This window comes from Paramormyrops kingsleyae, chromosome 4 (assembly GCF_048594095.1).
Source record: "Paramormyrops kingsleyae isolate MSU_618 chromosome 4, PKINGS_0.4, whole genome shotgun sequence".
Classification (NCBI taxonomy): Eukaryota; Metazoa; Chordata; class Actinopteri; order Osteoglossiformes; family Mormyridae; genus Paramormyrops; species Paramormyrops kingsleyae.
This window is the reverse complement of record NC_132800.1, coordinates 23,236,553-23,257,664: the sequence shown is the minus strand read 5'-3', so window position 1 is coordinate 23,257,664 and position 21,112 is coordinate 23,236,553. Positions and strand designations below refer to the sequence as shown.

The following is a 21,112-nucleotide window of genomic DNA, read 5'->3' as shown; positions in this document are numbered from 1 at the left end:
AGAAGGCGAAATGACTTGTAAGTTGGCACAATAATCCAGCACATCCACCGCATTACGCAAAAAGTCGGCTAGCGCTAGATGTTTGGGTGTATGGTTTTTTTTTTTTTAAATGTATGCTTTATTGATTTTATTTTTATTTTCATCAGTAAACAGCAGTGCAAACAATGAAAGAAGCAAAAGCAGAAGTGGGCTTTATGACTTTAACAGCACAATATTAAGACAGCCTTAATTCTATAGAAATGCTTGTAAAATAAGACATATATATTTTGTTTGAAGCATATTAAAAGTATTAGTATAAAGTATATTAACTATATTAATATTATATTTAATCACTTATTTCCTTTGTGATATTTTCGTATGTGTACTTATATTTTAAATATTTTCATATGCATGCAATTAAATTAACCCCCCCCCCCCCCCCAAGTTTCCCCATAATACAAGATTCAATTGTAACAAGGTTGTCATGGTTACTTGTTTCAGGTAACAACATGGGACTGGACACGAGCAGAGAGGAGCTTCACGGTGTATGAAATCATGTGTAAAATATTAAAGGTAAGCACATGCTTGCCCTGTCTCTGATATTTCCTGTTGCTGTGTCTCTGGGCTGATGCAGATGCTATGAGAGGTATTGAGGGGCGATGCAAGAAGAACCTGAACCTTTTTTCCGACACAAAGTAGACTAAACTCAGCAGAAACAGGCTACCACCCAAAGGTGCCACCGAGTCTGTCTTTCTGGGAGCAAGGTTACTCTCAAAAAAGATTCTAGAAGACTGCAGGCCTGTCTTGGATCTAAAAAAAAAGAAAAAAAAAAGTGTTTCATTAACACCCAAAATCGAGAACTGGGTTAAAAGTTAGTATAGGTCTCTCTGCGGTTCTCCCGGGAGCAAAGTGAAGCAGCGTACTTCATCTTGGCTTCTAGGAGGCTGGTCCAAAAGAACCACGGTGACCCTCAGAGACCAAGTCTGCTTTTAGGGAAACTGCTTTACTCTGCAGATTTTGGTGTAACCCCGGTTCCCTCTTCAGCAGTTTGTCTTATTCCCACACATGTCTGTTTTTTGTACACATATTAAGTAGGACTCTCATATTGATAATCGTAATATTAATAATCAATGATTACATTAATAATCAAGTAATCTACTGATTAATTTTACACACAAACACACACACACAGGTTTGTAATTGTGGGGACTCTCCATTCATTTCTATGGGGAGATCTGTAATCCTTACATGACGACCTTAACCTCTACCCAGCCCTAACCTTAACCATAAGTAACTAAACAAAATGCAAGTCTTTTGGCATTTTTAGTTTTTTGATTGAAGCCACAGATTTTTATAAAACCGAGTTTCCCCTTGTGAGGACCGAAAGAAATGGTCCCCACAACGTCAAAATAACAGGATTTTATTACATCGTGGGGACATTTGGTCCCCACAATGTAATGCACACAGGCATAGACATACATACACGTACACATTTTAGCGTTAATCACAGAAAGTAAATTAGGCCAAATAATTAAGGGCAAAGATAGGCTAGGCTACTTCAAAAGGCTAAAGGGCACATAGCTTATACAGTAAATGTCTATGGCTGACCTTGCATTGTTGGGTGAGTCCATTCAAACCTGTTTCAAGATGATGTTGCGTTTCAGTCACGCCGTTGTGATATTTAAATTCTGCTTTGCAATACTGGCCGACGACTGCATTTTCATTTGACCTTCTCATCATGTAGCTGAGAATATAATGAAATTGAGGTATAGTCTATAGCTTGAGTTGTCTGTGTGCCTTTTTGAGTCTATACTTAAAAAGTTTAATTTCCATTTCATTTATAACACAATTGGATCCTTTCATTTGGTTCCAATTAATAATAACTGAATCTAGAACACACAACTCTTAAGTGCTATTCAAAGTTCTGCTACAATGCACAATGTTACCACAAAATTTGACACAATGAAATGAAATGTTTTTCTTTCATTTTAATACATTACCATATTGTTTTCACATTACCATATTGTTTTCACTGAACCACAGTTTATTTTTGTTATCCCATCATCCATCAATCGCAAGTTTGCTACAAAAGGTCAAAAAAGTTGATTTAGCTCAGCCGAGCAATGTTTGGGACCCATACGGGATCACCACATGTTCGACTGTCTCAATCTGGTGCTATTCCTAAAGTTAAACGCTCACATTATGTGGTCTGACTCACTTCCTATCTAGCATGCATGAAGTATTCAGAGGAGGTCAGTAACTCCTCTGCTATTCAGCCATACATTTCCTCGGCTAGGGTTTTACATAATATCCGCCGGTTGCCATGGTGTGCAGCAGGAATAGTTTTCTGCATTTTTCTTGCTGTCATCACACTTTTTTCAACCGTGGACAGCAGGACGGGCGAGGAGGGACCGGCATTAACCTACACGCGACAACAGCTGTTGGACCCGGAAGCTGCGTTTCCCCATGTTTGTGCGGCACTGCCAGAGGAAGAAAACGGAAGCCCAGCTCCGGAACATGGGGAGAAGGTACAGGGCCATAGCAGCCTGTCATCATGGGAACTGTAAGCTCTCTGGCAAATGGAACGGTCGAGCTCCCAGCACTGACCGGGGGCCATGAGGAATCTGTGGCTGAGAGCTAAAACTACCATCTCTCACACTGGATGGACAGATAACGGAAGTCGTCGCAATGAAAACACTGGAATGTCGAGCTGCCTGCTCTGGGAGCGTGGCCATATTCCACGGCGTGGGAGTTTCCACGTCATAGTTTTGGCTGTGGATGTCCCGCCCTCACCAGACACTGCAGTCATTGAAGAGCAGATGCATTCTGTGGTCAGCAAACTCATCACTGATCATCGCAATGCTTCTATTGCAATCTCTTGGGACTGCAGTCATGTTTTATTCTGCTCCACATTCACTAATTCCTACCAGGTACTGGAATATACCTACTTCAAACCCATCATTCAGCAGCAACCCATCATCAGGACTGTGAGGAAGTGAACTGAGGAGATTGAGTATCTACTGCAGGATTACTCAGAGGAGACTGGGACATGGTCTGTGATTCATAAAGGGACTCATTCTCTGTGTCATGGGCTACATCCACTTCGGGGTGGATAATATAGCTCCCAGAAAGAGACTGTTTGCCCTCTAACAAACTGGATCTCAAAGGACCAGGAGGACGTACTCAAGACGAAGAAGAAGAGAATGTTTAGGTCTGCAGACCAGCAGGAGATCAAGCGAGTGCAGGAGCTGAAGAATCAACTCCATGAGGGAAAAAAAAAACATACAGGAACAAGCTGTAACAAAAGCAACACCAGAACAGCACTATGGAGGTGTGATAAGATCAGATAACACTTTACTTAACTCACAGAAGAGTTTTTTGCCCAGCAGCTAGGATATACAGATAGGAGGATAATGAAATAAAATAAATAACAACCAAAATGTGAACATGGTATAAACATGCTACAGTATATATAGAACATACAAACAATAAGATCGTATAGTGAAAATGCAGCAGCACAGTGGATCGGAATGAGGATCGTTATCCGCTACAGTCTGACTGGAGACCTCGAGGAAGAGGGGAACACAGACACAGCTAATGAGCTGAATGTCTTCTTCACATGTGACTCTCACTTGCCAGTCCCCTGACACTGCTGGCTCTGTCTCTGTGCCCCCCTCCCCTCCCAGTAACTTCACACCTCCCTCTATTTCTCCTACTAAAGACACCACAATTGACTTCTTCACTGCCGCCGTACTTCCCAGACTGTCTCTGCTGGCCAGGTGAGGACAGAGCTGGGGAATGAGCAGAGGACATTTCCAGCCAGCACTGCGGGGCTTCTGCAGTGCGTCTGCAGTGGCCAGTGCATTCATAAAAGCTGTCGTCTGCTGGTGTAGCAGCGTCGGTTTGTGTGATGCCAGACGTGTGAACAAACTCAAAAGAGAGCTGGCCCTGGATCAACTGGAGACTGGTACTGAGAAGAGGAAACTGGCCAAACTGGAGATGATGAACAATTCTAAAAAACCTGTGAATCCGTCCGTCCGTCAGTCAGTCAGTCAGTCAGTCAGTCATGCTTGTCTGTGCTCTTGTTGACTACGTGTAATTAACTTCCTGCAATTCATTAGTATTAACTGAAAATTTGGTCATACTGGTTTAGGTTGTTGGGAGCAGCATTATAAATTATAATCCATAATTCGGTAAAATTATAATAAATTTTAATACATGAGTCTCAGCTTTATGGAGAAACAGACCCAAGATATCTCAGTATGGTCTCAACAATATCACATCATACCCGCAGTTATAGTAAACTCAGTTTTTGCTTAGGTACTCTAGTTCATTCCAACCAAGATTCTGAGAATTTGTTGATGCATTTTTAAGAAAACCTTTAGATGTGAACTTTGTTTTCCTAATTTTTTAATTACATCTCTAAAAATATTTGACATATTAATGAACATCAATAATATCACTCACTATACACTATGTATTACCTAACTCCACTTGGTTATGCTATCCAGTCAGGGTCGGTGCCTATCTGGCCTGTGTACCTTTTCTACGTTTGTGCTCCTTGTGTGTTTCCCCTGCCCCCTGGGCTGCCGCACGGCTCAGTGGTTGACTGAACATGTGCTTTAGTCCTTTTAGTCACGAGTTTGAGGGCAGCCTCATCTTTTGTTTAGTTTATCGGTTTTATTTTATCCCTAGCATCTGGTATTGTTTATCTATGTCTTTGCTTTGTGTGTCTGTCTATGGTCTACCCTGCCCGTTATGTTCTGCGGTTCTTGTGTTCCGAGTCTCTCCTAGTCTAGTTAGGCCTCGGTGTTCGTTAATGTTTTCCAGTGTTCGTTAATTGTTCCCCGTTGCCTTGTGATTTGTTAATTTGCTTAGGTTTCTCACCTGCCCTGCGTCACGTCTTGTTAGTTGTGCATTGAAGCACCTGCTCTTGTTCTGTTCCTTGGCGGTTCATTGTGGCTGAATCCCTGTATGGCAGCATGTTTCTTACCCATACTCACGGTAGTTCCTCCCCGTTAGTATTGTTACTCCCAGTGTTACTCCCTGCCTTAATTTCTGTTTTGTCTGTTTTATTTTTACCTCTCACAGCCCCTTTATTTTCTGGTTTGCTCTTTCGGTTTGCTTTAATAAATAAGCCCTGGTTAGTTGGGGACACTATGTAGGTCCTCGCTCCTTTCCACATGCTCGACCTTAATATTCGGCAGGGATGTCCCAATCCACTTATTTTGGTACCCTGATCCGATCCATTCACTATTTACGTCTGCTGATTCTTAGTCCCGATTCAATCTTTTAATAAATATTTAAGTATACATGCGCATACAGTAGGTGTCGGTGCATTGAGAATAAGCCTGACCATGTCGCAGCGCTCTTCCGTACGATGTCTCTGTTAGTGTCTGATTCGATTTGGTGTAGCAATTGCGCTACTTTGAGTTTCCGGCTTAAAGAATGTCCGTGTGGGTGACGTCTCGGTAGTTTGTAGTTTGAAGCCATGTTCCTCAGGCTTACTGCAGCGTGTGATGCAACATTACGATCTGAGCAACTGACGTAAATGAGGGGGATGTGGGAAATGAAATAGATGAGGCTTTGGATGGGGCCGTGATAGCTGATCGATTAAAAAATGCCTGAGTTGGCCCTGATAGCAATCATTGATATCGGCTCAGGACATCACTGATATCCAGGACAGTTACACCACGTAAACGTGCTAGGAGCCAACGGAAAAAGCATCGGATCACGTTCCCCAGACATTCTCAGAAACAGCTAAATGGAGGACATTCGCTGTACCTTGCAGTTTTTACCGTATCAAACTTTCACCTTTTTGAAGAACTTTCAGAAAACCTTTTACTAACCTTGCGGACTTCTACAGTTGTTTGCGGTTTATATTAATGAAACAATCTTGTAATCTTTTTTGTCATTTTCTGTAAGGTGCACAGCATCTCCCTACAGTGGGAAAATGCAGGAAAATGCAGCCAAACTTACAGAAAATTAATGGTAATTTTGTGACCCAGAATCCATCCTTTACTGGCAACTGTTTACGTGCCAGGAGTAGCTGTATTTTCCGGAAGCACGGAGCACACAGACACTGTGGGTCATTTGCAGACCTAAGCACGTGTTTTGGGGCTGTGGTGGGGATCCTGAGAACATGAAGGAAATCCTCACAAATACAGGGAGGATGTTACCTTCACAGACAAAGAGGGAAGCGGCAGCTTGGGAGGCCGCGTACAGCGAGGGACACAGCGTTACCCACAGAGCCGCCATGCTGCTCGCTGTAATGTATCTACAATTTGTGCAATTGGTTTTTGTCAATCAGTCTGAGAAGTTAATAAATCTAGCCTTACAGACAAAATGACCGAGGGATGTTTATTAATTAATAAAATGGTCTGTGAAGATACAGCAGTTTTTGTCTGATAATATCTGTATAATAAAAGCACACAGAAAAAAAACATTTATACTTAAATTTAAAAGTGTATGTCACAGTGTGTGTGTCAGTACAGATCAGAATGCTGTTTCTGCATTTGTTACATATACAGTCATAAATATCTGGACAAAGTTTTTCAGTTTTTAAGTTCTGAACATTATCATAATAAACTTTAAAAGAAACAAGACAGATTCAGTGGGTAGAACAAAAACATTGCATAAAAATGTGAGGAACTAACGTCATTTTTCTACTCAATCCCCTCCTTTCCGGGGCTCATAAGTAATTGGACAAATTAATATAACTGCAAATAAAACGTTCAATTCTAATACATAGTTGAAACCCCTTTGCAGGCAATGACTGCCTGAAGTCTTGAGCTCATGGACATGACCAGACGCTGGGTTTCCTCCTTTTTAATGCTCTGCCAGGCCTTTACTGCAGCAGCTTTCAGTTGCGGTTTGTTTGAGGGTCTTTCTGTCTGTAGTTTAGTTTTTAGCAAGTGAAATGCATGCTCAGTGGGGTTGAGATCAGGTGACTGACTTGGCCAATCGAAAATATTCCACTTCTTTGCTTTAATAATGTCCTGGGTTGCTTTTGCTGTGTGTTTTGGGTCATTGTCCATCTGTATTATGAAACGCCGCCCAATCAATTTGGCTGGATTTGAGCAGACATGATGTCTCTGAACACCTCAGCATTCACTCGGCTGCTTCCATCCTGTGTCACATCATCAAGAAACACTAAAGACCCAGTGCCACTGGCAGCCACTGGCAGCCACTGGCAGCCATGCACGCCCAAGCCATCACACTGCCTCCAACATGTTTTACAGATGATGCAGTGATCTTTAGATCATAAGCTGTTCCAGCCCTTCTCCATACTTTTTTCTTTCCATCATTCTGATTCAAGTTGATCTTGGTTTCATCTGTAGAAAGAATTGTGCTGGATTTTTTAGATGTTTTTTTGCAAAGTCCAATCTAGCCTTTCTATTCTTAAGGTGTATGAGTGGCTTGCATCTTGCAGTGAACCCTCTGTAATTGCTTTCATGCAGTCTTCTCTTTATGGTAGACTTGGATATTGATACGCCTACCTTCTGGAGAGTGTTGTTCACTTGGTTGGCTGTTACGAAGGGGTTTCTCTTCTCCATCGAAATGATCCTGCGATCATCCACCACTGTTGTCGTCCGTGGATGTCCAGGCCTTTTTGCGTTGCAATGCTTTCTTTCTTTCTCAGGATGTACCAAACTGTGGATTTTGCCACTCCTATTGTTGTGGCAATTTCTCGAATTGTTTTTTCCTGTTTTCACAGCCTAAGGATGACCTGTTTCACCTGCATACTGAGGTCCTTTGACCGCATGTTGTATGTTCACACCTCAATCTTCCAAATGCAAACAAGACACCTCAAATCAACTCCAGGCCTTTTATCTGCTTAACTGATAATGAAAGAATGAAGGGATTGCCCACACCTGTCCATGAAACAGCTTTTAAGTGAATTGTCCGATTTCTTTTGGCCCCTTTAAAAGAGGGTGGAACATGTTAATGAGCTGAAACTCCTAAACCAGGGGTCTCCAACTCCGGTCCTGGAGAGCTACTATCCAGTGGGTTTTCTGTCCCACTTGGCTTCTGATGAGCCAAACCTGCTCCTGGTATTTACCTGAGAACAGGTGTGGCTCATCAGAAGCCGGGTATGATAGAAAACCTACTGGATAGTAGCTCTCCAGGACCGGAGTTGGAGACCCCTGCCCTAAACCATTCATCCAATTTGAATGTGGACACCCTAAAATGAAATCTGAGAGTCTGTACTTTATGTCCAAGCCCATTGCATAACTTCAATTGGAATATATTTCAGTAAACAGGTAAAATAGTAAAACTTGTGTCAGTGTCCAAATATATATGGACCTAACTGTAAATTAGGCTTTTAAAGTGGCTGCCCCAGGAATTAGTGAGTTTATTTTTTTATTATGTGCACATGTCATAATTCTCTTTTCACTGAAGTATGTTCACGTTTATCTTCAAGTCTCAGGGCACAGATTTAGTAAAATATCCTCATTGGAAAATTACAACGATCTTTATTCACAAATGTTAGAAAAAGAGGAGATTTGGGAATTTGTTTTAACAGAGTGCTTTCGAAATGAATGTCCTTTATAGGGTAATATCATTTTGGGGGCAAAAGGAAACATTTGCTATAAAATGATTTTTCCTTATAATGGCATTCAGTTAACCTGGACAGGTTAATTGTTTCATTAAAAAAGTGGCAGATTGTATGTCATTTACAATCGTATGCAAGGTGATAAATTCTACATCTACATGGTCTTCTTGGTGCATTGTAGAAAACATCATTGGCATTTTTCATTTTCCTTTATTTATTTCATTTACAGATCTTCACATTATTTCAGACTGCGAACATTACTGACATGTCAACATGGTGAGACACAGACTGTAAATAATTTAAAAATCAGATCCAGACTTGTAAATGACTTTTTTAATGACTATTCAAATCCAGTGTGTTGTTGGCTGAACGGACTTATGCAGGAATCCTGACACTGGTAAAAACATGAATCCTGTAACAATATATTAGTGCTGACATCTGGAAGATTAAGACAGTGATGCTGAAATATTGACTTACTTGACTAAAATCTTCTAATTGGAAAGTCATTTTCTAAAAATGAATTATGTATAATTTCCCATCTACAGAATTATTATTTATTACTCAGTGGATTAAACACAGCAGAGATAACAGGCCGTCAAAGGGGTGCAGCTAAGCATCTTGTGCATCTTGTGTGGTGTGACATGAAAGGGGCGTGTAACTGCGGGCTTTTTGCAGGACAGCGACCTTCTGGACCAACGGAAGCACTGCTTCAGTCTGCAGACGGAGTGCGGGGAGGACCTGTTCTTCAGCGTGGAGCTGGACTCTGAGCTGCTGGTGTGGGAGAAGGCCTTTCAGATGTCTACCTTCTTAGAGGTCGAGAGGATGCAGGTGCAGCCCATACACAATCTCCCAGAGCACATGTGCTTCCCAGCCTACTGAGGCTCAGAAGAACCACTGAGACATTGCACAGGTCCAGCAACGACGTCTGAGTCTAAGAATGTGTTAGGTTATGATGCCGGCTGACTTTCCAAGGCACAAGCTTCTCTATGTCTGGTGGTTATGTCTGCTAGCCAGAGCAGCTATTCCACAATGGGAGAAATTGATTTTTGAGTAATTTGTCATATTTCTGTTGTGTGTGTTTTTTTTAAGCCTGCGTCCCCTTATTGCCCATCTCATCTATAGCCCTGCTTGATATTCATTTCCCCAGAATCTGTCAACCTACGCTCTTTATTCTTCCTAGTACATGCAATTCTAACTATATAGAAAAAGATTTATTTTATTTTTTTTCGGCAGTAACCAAACCCGTCCGTACATGGTCCGGGGGTCTTTCACTAATAACAACCATCATTATGCCTCCTCTTATATACACAATAGGGTAGTGAAATGACTGCAGTATTCATGGGCAGATTAGCTTAGGCTCACTCCCACGTAGCTGACAATCAGCGCCGCTTCTCTAATGTCACCTATTGTTTTGTCCTCCCTCCCAGTGCAAAACGTACGCCTGCATTATGGAAAGTCATCTCATGGGACTCACAATAGACTTCGGCATGGGGTTTGTCTGTTTTGATGCAGCATCTAAGGTATGTTCATGCAGCTGATGGCTTCACACTAACACATTAATATTACTGACAGTTTAAAAATTAAAGCACTTGAGGAATTTGACTGTGACAACTGGTTGGTTGAAAAAAAATCTTGGTCTCTATTTTGACTTTCTGGACCAGAACTATCAATCTACATATACTATAATTATGAACATTCATATCGTCATCAGTTTCAATATCATGAGCAACGTGATATAGCCTGTACACTTGTTTTATTGCATAATTAACAGTTAAATGCACTGTTTTTAAACAAATTCAACCAAGGTATGAATCTCTTCCTGGCATAATTAATCATGACACCTGTCATCTTCTATATAACTAATTTTACTGTTTTCTACTTATGAATTGTAGAATATTGTGATAAATATTGTTGATTCAGTGGTACCTGCGGTTCACGAACACAATCCGTCCAGGAAAGTGGTTGAAGAAAGCATTGAAAATCGATTAATTTGTTCACAAGCCTACCAAATAATAATTTCTGTTAATTAATTTTCTGGTTTTTATAATGAAAAACTTTAAAGAAAAACACAATATAGTGTATCGACGAGCGAACCAAGGCATCGCAGGAGCAGAGAGAGACATGGGGACTCGCTTGCCGGGGAAATCACGCTCTTTATTAACAGTCCTTAACCCTTTTATTGTTGTTGTTGTTAATGTTAATGTTGGAGTTTCCCTTTTGTCACGCGTGTGTTTGTGTGTTTGTCCATGTCTTGTGTGTACCCGGTCCGATCCTCGTGTATATTTAGCGTGTGCAAATCTCCCACCGTGTGTGCATCTTGCAGTTCGGCGTCTGACAACCTTGTGTTTCCCGTCTGTGTATTTGGGTTCGGTGTTCGTTGGTTGGCTGTTGTGGCCCTTCTATTTACAATTGCACGCCGGGCATGCTGGGATATGCTGGGACATGTGGTGCATGCTGGGACAGGTGCCCCGCCGGTGCTACACTAGTATAAAAAAAGGAATCTGGTCGAGGAATCTGTTTGTCAACCAAATTTTGTATGTGAACCAAAGCAATATTTTTGGCCGTGAACCAAATAGTTCGTAGACCACAGCATTCGTGAACCGCAGGCATCACTGTATCATTTTTAGGGCATATTGCCCACCCATAAGTAATACAATGTATCCATGCACCTTTGCTACAATTTTATGGATACAGTTAGATGCACTCCTATAGGCCAAGCATGTGCTTTTCATTGGCTGATATCCAATGAGGATGCTGTGTGTCTCTGGTCCATTGCCTAATGCCAGAAGGTCCTATTAGTGTATTTGCTTTCCAGCTGCTGGTGACAAAGGAAGGCTAACAATCATTGGGGAGGTTAGAGGTCAGGGGTCATGGGTCCTTGCCTCCCACTAATCTCTAGTCTGTTTTCCAAAAGATTAGCTAAGGGGCCTGTAAATCCCTAGATACGTATCAGTGAATGTCACACATGATGTAATCCACCCGATAATACTATTAATGACTTGTTTTTATCCAGATAAAAATGATTTCCTGGCTGAAATTTTCTGTAAGGAAATTAATTCTCATGCTGCACCATGTCAGGGCTGCATAAACTTAATCAGACCTTTAACTTTAAGTGTTAAGGAAGGGGAGGGGCCCCGCAGGATATTCCTTCTGAGATAATTGCAGCCGTTCTGGGAATATTTGTCCTCTTCAATCGCTAGATTTGCAATCATTTTTGGTTCAGGATATTACAGATTCCTATTATAGAGATGATCCAACCACTTTCAAACACTTAAATTAAGCTTAATTATATTCTTTCTGTAAAAACCAATCGATGTGTTTTAAGGTGTACTAAGGTACTAAACATTGTTAGGGAGCAAAAGAAAAGAGTAAAAGAATAATTATGCATTCACCTCAGATACAAGAAGGAATTCACGTGAAGCTTTAGCTTTAGCGATTTGCGATAAGATCATGTATCAATATCCCATTACCAAAAATAAAAAAAAAACGAGAACTTTTAAAATGTCAGAGCTTTTCATAATCCACTTAAAGCTTTCAATTCTGATTGATTTCTGAAAGATAAAGGTGACTTATTGAATTTATGATTAAATACTGCTAGTTGAGCAGGATTAATTCATTGCCATAAAGGTCCAGTTTTAAGATTTAGGTATTTTCTTGCTTCCAATCAGCATCCTAGGAAATGTGAATGGTCCTAATTAACTTTTTTATTTGGTTTCTGTAGCAAGATATAACTGGACAATAAGATTTAAATTACATTAAATGTTACATTTGTAAATGTTTAGCATTGTGTTTTTATTTAAAGATTCAGTGACACTATTGTATGTTCTGTGTGATTGTATTGAATGATTGAGGTCTGATTGATGTGATTGATCTTTAAATAGAGTGGCAGCAAAATTAAATGTTTCTGTAAACTAATTGGAATGCAAATAATGAGTTGCTCATATAAAATGAAATATAGCGTTATAACATTGCCCCGTTGAATTCTCAAACCTGATTGGTCAGAAGGCTGTTGATTAATTTTCTATAACTGCACATATGGTGCCAGCCAGACCAGTCACACTTATGCACTCTTATACTTTAATACTACTTAAAATTATTGACGTAGGAGACAATTTAAATTTAACAAAAAGTTTAAAGACAAAGAAATTGCAAAGAACAAACGTATAATGGACATTTTTCAAATTTCTTTGAACATTAATGGAGTAAAACACACCTGTGCATAATGGGCAAAAGACAATTTACATGTCCAGAGGAATCCAGCTTAAAAAGAGAGCGAACGCAGTATCGACTGTCACTGCAAGACACAAAACTGTGAGTGAGTCTGACACAACAAAAATAAACACAAACAAACAAGTAAATATGCAGGGCTGTTATTGGGGGGGTATGTTTTATGTCTTCCTGGGCCAAAGGGGACCACCCCCCCCCCAATCAGAATAATGTAACAAGGGGACCCAAAGCGGCATTATGTCAGGAAGCCGAGAAACTTAGCAATTAACAATTTCTGGCTTGGATTGTATCTAAGCAACACATTTAATCATTAGCGGAGGTGAATTTCTCAAGTAATATATGCATGTTAGGCTGATAAACCTGGTAATAATATCTTTAAGTATAAACATATAAGTTAAACGGTTAGCATGTCGGCGTGAGGATCGGCAGACTGACCCTCTGAGCCTCTCATCAGAATGTCGTCCATTCAATCCAGACTCGCCAGAATTGTCAAATAGGTGGCTGACCCTTCACTGTGACCCCCCAGGGTTTGCTCTCACCTACATGTGTGTCTCGTGGAAAAAAAGATGGGGTGAAAGAAAACAGAGAATTTCCCTGCATTATTAATAATGCATCAGTATTCGATTCTATTCTATTCTATTCTGTTCTGTTCTGTGCTATTCTAGTAACTTTTACTGAAGAACATTCTACAGTTTTTTGAGTTACAAGCCCCTCAAAAATACACTTCTTAAAACATACGGTAACAAACAGTATAAATAAGCATATTCACTCACTGAAGTCTGGCAATATGAATCAAGGTGAGTTTGCTGCTGCTTCATAGTTATATCATTTTAACCATTTCCGGCCATACCAAAGTCATAGACACTGCTCAAAAAATCAAAGGAACACTTTTTAATCAGAGTATAGCATCAAGTCAGTTAAACTTCTTGGATATTCATCTGATCAGTTAAGTAGCAGAGGGGGTTGTTAATCGGTTTCAGCTGCCTTGGTGTTAATGAAATTAACAAAAGGTGCATTAGAGGGGCAACAATGAGACGGCCCCCAAAACAGGAATGGTTTAACAGGTGGGGGCCACTGACATTTTTCCCTCCTCATCTTTTCTGACTGTTTTTTCACTAGTTTTGCATTTGGCTACGATCAGAGTCACTACTGGTAGCATGAGGTGATACCTGGACACTAGAGAGGTTGCACAGGTAGTCCAACTCCTCCAGGATAGTGCATATTGATGTGTCATTGCCAGAAGGTTTGCTGTGTCTCCCAGCACAGTCTCCAGGGCACGGAGGAGATTCCAGGATACAGGAAGTTACTCTAGGAGAGCTTGACAGGGTCGTAGAAGGTCCTTAACCCATCAGCAGGATGGGTATCTGCTTCTTTTTGAAAGGAGGAACAGGAGGAACACTGCCAGAGCCCTACAAAATGACCTCCAGCAGGCCACTGGTGTGCATGTCTCTGACCAAACAATCAGAAACAGACTTCATGAGGGTGGCTTGAGTACCCGACGTCCTCTAGTGAACCCTGTGCTCACTGCCCGGCACTGTGGACCTCGATTGGCATTTGCCGTAGAATACCAGGATTGGCAGATCTGCCACTGGCACCCTGTGCCTTTCGCAGATGAGAGCAGGTTCACACTGAGAACATGTGACAGATGTGAAAGGGTCTGTAGAAGCTGCAGAGAACATTATGCTGCATGTAACATTGTTCAGCATGACCGGTTTGGTGGTGGGTCAGTGATGGTCTGGGGTGGCATATTCATAGAGGGACACACAGACCTCTACAGGCTAGACAGCAGCACCTTGACTGCCATTAGGTATCGGGATGAAATCCATTGACCCATTGTCAGATGCTACGCTGGTGCAGTGGGTCCTGGGTTCCTCCTGGTGCACGACAATGCCCAGCCTCATGTGGCGAGAGTATGCAGGCAGTTCCTGTAGGATGAAGGAATGGATACCATTGGCTGGCCCCTGCATTTGTCTGACCTAAATCCAGTTTAACACCTCAGGGACATTATGTTTTGGTCCATCCAACACCACCAGGTTGTACCTCAGACTGTCCAGGAGCTCAGTGATGCCCTGGTCCAGATCTGTGAGGAGATCCCCCAGGACACCATCCATCGTCTGATTAGGTGCAGCCCCAACTACTTAATACGATTTTGAGTTGCTGCAATGAAATTTCAGCCCTCTGTAGGTTGATCATTTTCATCCCCATCAAGCGATGTGGCCTCCTTTCATTCCTGACACATCACCCAGTCCATATCAGTATAGATATCCAGCATGATTTTTTTCCCATTGAGGTCTAATGTGTTTTCAAAGTGTTCCTGTAATTTTTTTGAGCAGTGTCTGAACATCTCTCTCAGCCCAATCAAATCACAAAACATTTTGCTGTGCAAGCATTTGGGTCATGTTTATTAGAAACACATAAAAGGCCTTCATGAAAGCATATCCAGGCAATATACATTCTATAACAATGCCCATTGCTTAAGGCGACCTATGAACACAACTCCTGCTGAGTATGAATGGTCTGGTTTAGAATATGCTAAATTTCTAATAATTTGATATGTAGTGTAACATTTTTTCTTTTGCTCACTACAGTCATTAAGTTTCTGCACAAAGGCCTGTTACACTAGGTTTTGGGAAAGGCAAATGCGAGAGATTTCATCACATTAATGTTTAAAAACTTGTAAATATTTTGTGCTGCATGTCCCTGTGTGTGCAACAAGCAGTGCACATACACTCATTACACAAGCACATGTTACACCTTTCAAATAGCAGTGAAATTCTGCATTGTTGGCTTTAGGCCAGGTTTCTGTTGGCCAACAGTGCAATTGCTGTCATGTGCCGACAATGCACATGACCCTGGGTGCAAGTATATTTGCTATTTAAACGACGTGGGTGCAGGATGGGAAAACGTGCTACTGTAGCTGTAAATAGGGCCCGTAGAGGTTACGGAAACACTAACACAAGAAGGCAACATACACTCTGTCATTTCATTTATGTAATGTGCGTTCTTTAGCATTGCATATGTGTTTTTTGCTATGAACTACTTAAAATAGTATTCCCATATGGGGACCAGGAAACTGGTCCACAAGGTAAAAAAAACAGGTATTTTCATCAATTTGTGGGGACATTTGGTCCCCACAAGGTAAGGTATACCTGGACACGCACACACACACACACACACATTATATATATATATATATACTATTTTATAAAAGTCCGAGACTGCAATGAAAAAACTAAAAAATGCAAAAACTCTTGCATTTCGTTTGGTTACTTATGATTATGGTTACGGCTGGGTAGGGATTAGCATAGTTAGCAGTAGCATTTTTTCCATACAAATGAATGAGCGATCCCCAAAAAGATATGATTACGCAACTGTGTGTGTGTGTGTGTATGTGTGTAGTAAGTAAGTAGTAACCCACAAACCCCCTGACTAAATCCTATAAAGCTGGCTTGAAATGAGTCTTATCGAGGAGCCAACTTGGGCCCAGACCTTATGGATCTGTACACACTTCAGGGACCCCCGTTACATCCTTGCTAAACCCTCCTCTGTAATCACTGCCACCTTTGGGACCTACAGAAGCCAGGGGACACCCACATACATTCATGCACCAAGGGCAATTTAAAGTCAACTGAACATTTAGTTTGTCAGTACGATCAGGAAAAAAGACATGGTAATATGCAAATTTCAGCTATAAAGCAATCAGCCACCATGACTGAGTCACTCCCCTTTAATCAGGCTTCCCCTGAAGAGAACATCTCATCCAGCACTGAATCTATCTCCCTTTCAAAAGATCTTTGAGGTTTATGTTTTCAAAATTGAACTTCGAAGTCAGTTGATAAATTATACTCGCTGATTTTTAATTTATTTATTTATTTACTTTTAACTTTCATGCTCACCGTTTCACGAAATTCATTAAAACTTTATTTCAGCAAAATGGGCCTATTTGACACTTTTCAGTATTTTATTTTATTTAAGAAAGGCAGTGGTACTTGTGATAACATGCACACCTTCTGCTACCATACAGGCTGTCCTCTGGAGATACAAGTTCTCCCAGCTCAAAGGGTCATCCGATGATGGGAAGAGCAAGATCAAGTTTCTGTTTCAAAACCAAGACACTAAACTCATTGAAGCTAAGGTGAGTCAAAAGATGTCTAATACTGTATATGTGAAGCTGCGCCTCTCAATAACTATACTGATCTCTCGCAAAACTGTAGCATATAATAATGAGATATGATAGAGCTTAGAGGAAATCCAATGGAAATCATTGATAATAAAGAGGACACAGTGGGGTTGATTGAACAGTTTATGGTAATTCTGTTACATTTATTTATAAAAACCAATCGTGATACAAGGCTTGACAAAAAATGAATAAAACAAACAGCAAACCCTATAAATCTCATCTGATGTTTTTCATTCATATGGGAAATGCAGGAAGCCATGGAAGAGGCTTCTGCTTTTCACTGACCTTGCCATTAGTGTTACATTTTAGTTCTGCATCAATGCATAACTATTAAATTATTGCAATATATGCATCTTCTTATAACTTGTATCCATCCATCTTCCAAGCACTTACTCAGTACAATGTGATGTTGTTGGTCTAGAGTTTATCCCAGACAGGACAGGGCACAAAATAAAGGTACAATTCCCTTTTGAAAAGTGTAATAGCATTATATATAAGATATAATGATACGCATCATCTGGCAAAAATACCTGAATGTCTATCGTAAAGCATGAGAGAGCTGAGGTGTTGGCAGTGACAGGCTGTAGCTCCACTGCATTCGAATAGCTCCACTGCATTCGAATAGCTCCACTGCATTCGAGTAACGGCTCTTGCCTTCCCACAGGAGCTGGAGTTCTCCAACCTCTTTGCAGTGCTGCACTGCATCCACTCCTTCTTTGCTGCCAAAGTGGCCTGCCTGGACCCCTTGTTTGTGGGTAGCCAAGGTGCAGCCACTGCATCAGTGACTCCGGCCCCCACGGTTGCCCCCGTCTCTTGTACTGCTACATCTGGGAAGATCAAATACACCACTTGACAATCCCTGGGAAGGAACCTCCCCCACCCCCCCATCGCTTCATCACTAAGGCAAGTGCAGGGACAGAGTATCTAATCCTGGATTCCGCTGCTCTCGCGGCCCCAAGACCTCCACATCCTCTGCTCTATATTCGGGTTCTATGGGAATGGAAGATGTTACCGTGTGCTAATATTTTTTTTCCCCCATTTTTCTTTCAGTCCACCACAAACGATATAAACCCCGTTGTAAATTAGTCGTACCTCATTTGATGCCGTTGTCATTAATGTAAATACTGGGTCAAAATGTGGGGTCGCCGCAGACATATTAATGCCGTTCTATTTTTACAAACCAATCGGCTCCACGGGAATTCCGCATGCAAATGAACTGGCGTCACATCATTCTAACTGTACGTCACATCATTCTAAAATACCTTAGTATCTCTGCAGACATTTGCACATGCCTGACCTTGATTGTTGTCTGACTGAGTTGAATTTTGTTTCTAATTTACTTTCCTTTTACTTACATTTTGATACCTTTCATTTATGCTCCAAAAGAAATAATGAAATCGAAAGACTACATTTTGAAACTCTTAAGCAACCCAGCTAGTTTCAAAGTAGTCTGTTCCATCTTTCAGTGCATTAAATAGCTTCCCCTTCAAGTGATTTTAAGGTGCTGCTTGGATAATGGCACTGATCATCCCAACATGAAGATCGGAACTTAGAGGTGACAATCCAGATGAGTTTGTTGCAGTTATGTAGCTCAGGGGGTGTGGTTCGGTTTTTTTTTTCTTTACCAAGATCATGAGACACAAGTTAAACACATAAATCAGCTGTCAAATAAGGTGAAGCAGTCAGGCTTTTTTCACTACTGTATATCATTTGTCTGCAACAAACGTGTACTTAAGGCAATGAGCTAACACTTAAACACAAATAGCCCCACAGCATACAAAACCATGGAGATTCATCCATTCTAGTTTTTATGAAGAAGCCAGGACAAACAAAACCAGAAAGCAGTAATAGCAGAAGTCATCTGAAAATATGTTTCATGCAGTAGATGCATTGTTGCTTCAATTATAAATACATTTCATTTGCAATTCCCCATTGTAATTACAATTACACACTCAAAATGACTGAAATGAATTACCACTGTTTATTTTTTTAATCAACCGCAATCATTTTCTAAGTAAACTTGTTTCTTAATAACAGAATAGAAGCTTGTGTTTAGCTGTGATCAGTTTGTCTTGGATTTCTGCTGAATCCTGTCGTGTGTGTTTTACATGCGGATATAAACAGAGAAATCATGGCGTTTACATTGGTCCGTGTATGTAATGAACCGTTCAATCCCTGCTTTTTTAGCATTTGTGTGCAATTGAGTCTGTTAGGTTTCAGTGTTTTAAATACCATGAAGTCATGCTTGTCTCGCACAATCTATTTTGGTGAAATTTCAGTTATCTGGGTTGTTTAACGATGCTTTGACAAAACACTGTAACCGGATGAATCTTGTATTATAGGTAACCACTGAACAAATGTGATCAAAAGGAATATCGCAAATTACGAATTAGCATTAATTCTACGGCCATACTGATGAACAACTGTCCTTTCCATTGACGCACAAAGCCCATAACGTCAATTTCTTTTCAACCTATGTACCAAGTGTTAGTCATCAATAATGAGTTTTACTGATTTTTTTTTCTTTCTCATAACCAATTTATGGTGTTGTTGTGTGGCTCGTCACAGACATAGCGATGTTTACGTAGTAATAACTGTAGTTATTACTATGTAATAGTGAAGTTTACATAGTAATAACTGAAGAACAGAGCGTACATCTGTAAAGTAGAGACGTGTTTCGCTTGTCTGAGGCTTTCCAGTCAACTGCAGATACCTCATTCACAGCACACCGCCATGCCTACACAGACACGGCCCCATAATTCTGTCATTTCAGTAGCTAAATAAGTGATATATACAGCACACCGCCATGCCTACACAGACGCGGCCCCATAATTCTGTCATTTCAGTAGCTAAATAAGTGATATATACAGCACACCGCCATGCCTACACAGACGCGGCCCCATAATTCTGTCATTTCAGTAGCTAAATAAGTGATATATTCACTTCCAGTCCCTATTTATTATGCTATTGTATAGTATAAATATATAGAATTGTGGCTTTCTATCATTGTAAATGAATAAGTACTATTTGATTCTTACTACCCATTAACTTAGTGCGGACCAAGTTAAATGACCTAAATTTTTAAAAGAAGTATGTATAGTATTACAGATATCAAAATTTAAGATGCCTTTTTTATACATTTGTCCTGTACAGATCAGAATATATTTAAACTGACACAAGTATGCTGTCACACTATCGAGGATTAAGCATGTTTATATATAGGGTGACAAAAATTTATGCATTGCAAGGAATTGCAGACTTTGTATATTGCACCATGGCTCAAAGTTGTTTTCCTCTTCACAACTGAAAGCTTTCCATTAAGGCCTTGTGTTGATTTCTTTTCTCCCCCTTTGTATGTTATTTTTCTAGTTCCCACAAATTAATTTCTGTTTCTTGCAATGAAAAAATCGTCTGTTGTTACTGACATCCAACGATGTGTTTTGACGAAAAGAAAGCAGATCGTTTATACAAATTAGAACCCCAAGACAGTTTTGGCAGAGCTCAAACTTGGTCCAGACGCTGATCTTTTGTTGTTCTGAAATTGTGCTCCTTTGCTGCCTCCCAGTTGTAGTCAAAGGGTCAAAAATTACATAATAAGAGGAGTGTTACAGCAGAACAGGCTCATTCCTCTGTACTGCTAACTAGTACATTTCAGATTTCAAATGGCACATTAAACACTATGCAAAAGGACACACAGACGCAGTGAGGCTGCACTTAGCTAGATATGGAGGCTCCTAGCAACTAATTTTAGAACATTTCACCCTGATATATAAAAAGAATTGAAAAGTTGGGTTTTATTTTTTTGCCAAATGATAACTGTTTATGATTAAGATACTAGAATACTTAATAAAATATTTTATAAACTGTGCATGGATGTTTTTATTTATTCGAGAAGGTATGCTTTCAGTTGTGATGCTACAGTCGCTATTTTCCACAAAAGAAAACAAAAATCAATTCCACACATGAAAATGCTGAAACAGTAGACTATTAAATAAAATGTTTAGACTCTGTCTTGAGAGAGATTTCTACACTATCACACTAATCTTCACCTATAATCTTCTGGTTCTGGTGTCAGCTGCATTAGCTTCCAGAGAGAACAGATCAGAGATACCGTGAAGATCAGACCAAGGTGACAGCGGGTATCACCTGGAATGTGCAATGTGGGATAT

The 21,112-nt window shown here is 40.5% G+C and overlaps 1 protein-coding gene across 4 annotated transcripts in view; it reads left to right on the top strand.

Annotated features, from left to right (window-relative positions):
* Positions 1-20,811, top strand: part of sntg1 (syntrophin, gamma 1) — a 157,142-nt gene extending 136,331 nt beyond the window's left edge. For all 4 annotated transcript variants that reach the window (XM_023841741.2, XM_072710893.1, XM_023841742.2 and 1 more), the window contains 5 exons: positions 481-552; positions 9,212-9,364; positions 9,964-10,056; positions 16,788-16,898; positions 17,608-20,811. In XM_023841741.2, coding sequence (XP_023697509.1) covers positions 481-552; positions 9,212-9,364; positions 9,964-10,056; positions 16,788-16,898; positions 17,608-17,796 — 618 coding nt within the window. In that variant the 3' untranslated portion in view covers positions 17,797-20,811. The remainder of the gene's footprint in view (positions 1-480; positions 553-9,211; positions 9,365-9,963; positions 10,057-16,787; positions 16,899-17,607) is intronic.
* Positions 20,812-21,112: the final 301 nt, after the last annotated feature.